The following is a 2,771-nucleotide window of genomic DNA, read 5'->3' as shown; positions in this document are numbered from 1 at the left end:
CAAAACGTGTCGGATAGAAACAAACATTTAGAAAGGCTCCGATGAAAGACTGACTTCATTACCTGACTTCCACTCCCGCAGCTTCGACATAATCCCTCTCTCTTCTCTCGGGGCCAGTTGGCATGATGGCTCATTTCAATTTCCTCTCCTCCACATCATGGAAATGACTTGAAAATAGAGGGATATGGAAAGGGCTTTTTATAGAAAAACTCACAGCTGAAAAAGTGTAAGATGTTATGTTATTTTTATTATCTCAATCTGTCTGTCTGTCTGTGTGTGTCTGTGTGTGTCTGTTTGTCTGTCTGTCTGTCTGTATTCCTAATATGTTATTACTAATCTTGTATTATTTCAATTGTCTCAAGGCTTAAAAATCCTCCTTTAACCCGTCTCCTACCATTCATCTACACTGATTGAAATGGATTTTAACAAGTGACTTCAATAAGGGATCATAGCTTTCACCTGGATTCACCTGGTCAGTCTATGTCATGGGAAAGAGCAGGTGTTTCGTATACTCAGTGTAAGTAATGGCGTGCCATTTGGAATGTAGCCTGTGTGTGTGGCCTCAGAATATACATGGATTTCCTCAGGGATTAATGCACAGGGTGGAAGTTACAGTCCCCATTGTTAAGGGATGCTTTTCTTGTTCATGTTGAGAGCTGAGTCTCCTAGCAACACGGGAAACATTGGACACTAAGTCAGAGTCTGAGAGAGGCTATGTGGACTTCCTGAGGTAGGAGACGTTTATATTTGATTTATTGAAGAGTTTTTAATAAAACAATTTTTTTTAAAAGACATCAGATTTTTGTTATTTTTCATGTCTTGCTTAACAAAACTCTAGACCTAAAGATACCTTATAAAATCATGATATTTGATTTAAAAAAAAAAACATTTTGAGCACTAAAGCTGCAACAACTTTGCCTGCACAAGACTGTTACGAAGTCCACATTACTTCTCAAGTTTCCATGACAACATTATATTATTTATATACAGTATTGTGCACACTGTACACAACAAGGCTTTGGGTTGTATAGTGTGGAATTTAAATGTTACCTTTCAATGGCAATTGATCTGTCTCTAATAGTACCATTTAGCAATCGCTTTTATCCAAAAGCAGGTGACCCCGGGAATCGAACCCACAATCCTGCCCATTTGCAAGCACCGCGCTCTACCAACGGGAGCCATATCACCCCTTCGCATCCACAATAAAACTCTGTGATATTTCTCTCACAGATCGTCATGTCGGTCTTTAACAGCCCAGATCCCTGTGGTGAAAAGAAAATATCTGACAGGAACACGGGTCATCACGAGGATAACGTTATGTCGTACACGGCCGACGTTTCCAACATGGCCACTAGGGGCAGTCCACGCTTTGGAGCCTTGAGTCACCACTCCTTCTTCTCCAGACACAACCCTCACCCACACAGAGTCACACACATCCCAGGTGAGAGACCGTATTGGACCAAGGCACCCTATTCCATATGTAGTGCACTTTCTTTTGACCAAGGTCCATAGGGAATAAGGTGCTATTTGAGACACAGCCTTTCTTTTCCTCTATAGGTCTAAATGGGATTCCAGTGTGCATGGTGAATGACGACTGGTACGTGACCACCTCACTGTTCCCCCATCCGCTCATCAAGAGTCAGGTATTCAGGACGAGTTCAGGAGCACCGTTCTCCCTGCCTGCAGGACACAGCGTGTTCGGAGGCAGATACAGCACCGGACACAGAACAGGTGAATTTATGAAAGGTTGCAAACCTCCCGGAAACTTCTCAAAAAATGTCCAGGTTTTCCAGAATTCCTGTTTAGAAGAATGAATTTGTTGCATTTTAAAATGAACATTGAGACAATTAGTTATTTTTCAGGTCATTTGCACATGGCCACCTGCGACAGCAGACACCACTGCCAATACTCAAATACAGTAGCTACTGAGGGTTCTCTCTCTCTCTCTCTCTCTCTCTCTCTCTCTCTCTCTCTCTCTCTCTCTCTCTCTCTCTCTCTCTCTCTCTCTCTCTCTCTCTCTCTCTCTCTCTCTCTCTCTCTAATTAGAATCTATAGAGCATATTGAAGTGATACAGTCTACTGTGGGCTCAACCCACCTCTGTTCTCTCTATAGAGCATATTGAAGTGTTACAGTCTACTGTGGGCTCAACCCACCTCTGTTCTCTCTATAGAGCATATTGAAGTGATACAGTCTACTGTGGGCTCAACACACCTCTGTTCTCTCTATAGAGAACAAAACCTAGGAAGACACCTAGAGAGGAACCAGGCTATGAGGGGTTGCCAGTCCTCTTCTGGCTGTGCCGGGTGGAGATTATAACAGAACATGTTCAAATGTTCATAAATGACCAGCATGGTCAAATAATAGATCTGGGACAGCTAGCACCTCCGGTGAACAGGTCAGGATTCCATAGCCGCAGGCGGAACAGTTGAAACTGGAGCAGCAGCACGGCCAGGTGGACTGGGGACAGCAAGGAGTCGTCATGCCAGGTAGTCCTGAGGCATGGTCCTAGGGCTCAGGTCCTCCGAGAGAGAGAAAGAAAGAGAGAAAGAAAGAATTAGAGACAGCATACTTAAATTCACACAGGACACTGAATAAGACAGGATAAGTACTCCAGATATAACAAACTGACCCTAGCCCCCCGACACATAAACTACTGCAGCATAAATACTGGAGGCTGAAACAGGAGGGGTCTGGAGACACTGTGGCCCCATCTGATGATACCCCCGGACAGGGCCAAACAGGAAGGATATAACCCCACCCACTTTGCCAA

At 44.0% G+C, this 2,771-nt stretch overlaps 1 protein-coding gene across 2 annotated transcripts in view; it reads left to right on the top strand.

Moving 5' to 3' along the window:
* The first annotated feature begins 437 nt into the window (after window positions 1-437).
* tbata (thymus, brain and testes associated) overlaps window positions 438-2,771 on the top strand; it is an 11,651-nt gene continuing 9,317 nt past the window's right edge. Inside the window, exons 1-3 of one of the 2 annotated variants that reach the window (XM_036956408.1) lie at window positions 438-730; window positions 1,231-1,441; window positions 1,558-1,731. In XM_036956408.1, coding sequence (XP_036812303.1) covers window positions 1,237-1,441; window positions 1,558-1,731 — 379 coding nt within the window. In that variant the 5' untranslated portion in view covers window positions 438-730; window positions 1,231-1,236. Of the gene's footprint in view, window positions 731-778; window positions 1,442-1,557; window positions 1,732-2,771 lie in introns of those variants that run through there. The other variant, XM_036956409.1, reaches the window with a different exon arrangement.

This window comes from Oncorhynchus mykiss, chromosome 20, assembly GCF_013265735.2.
Source record: "Oncorhynchus mykiss isolate Arlee chromosome 20, USDA_OmykA_1.1, whole genome shotgun sequence".
NCBI lineage: Eukaryota > Metazoa > Chordata > Actinopteri > Salmoniformes > Salmonidae > Oncorhynchus > Oncorhynchus mykiss.
Note: the sequence above shows the minus strand (reverse complement) of the source record. Positions and strands in the feature narration are given on the sequence as shown.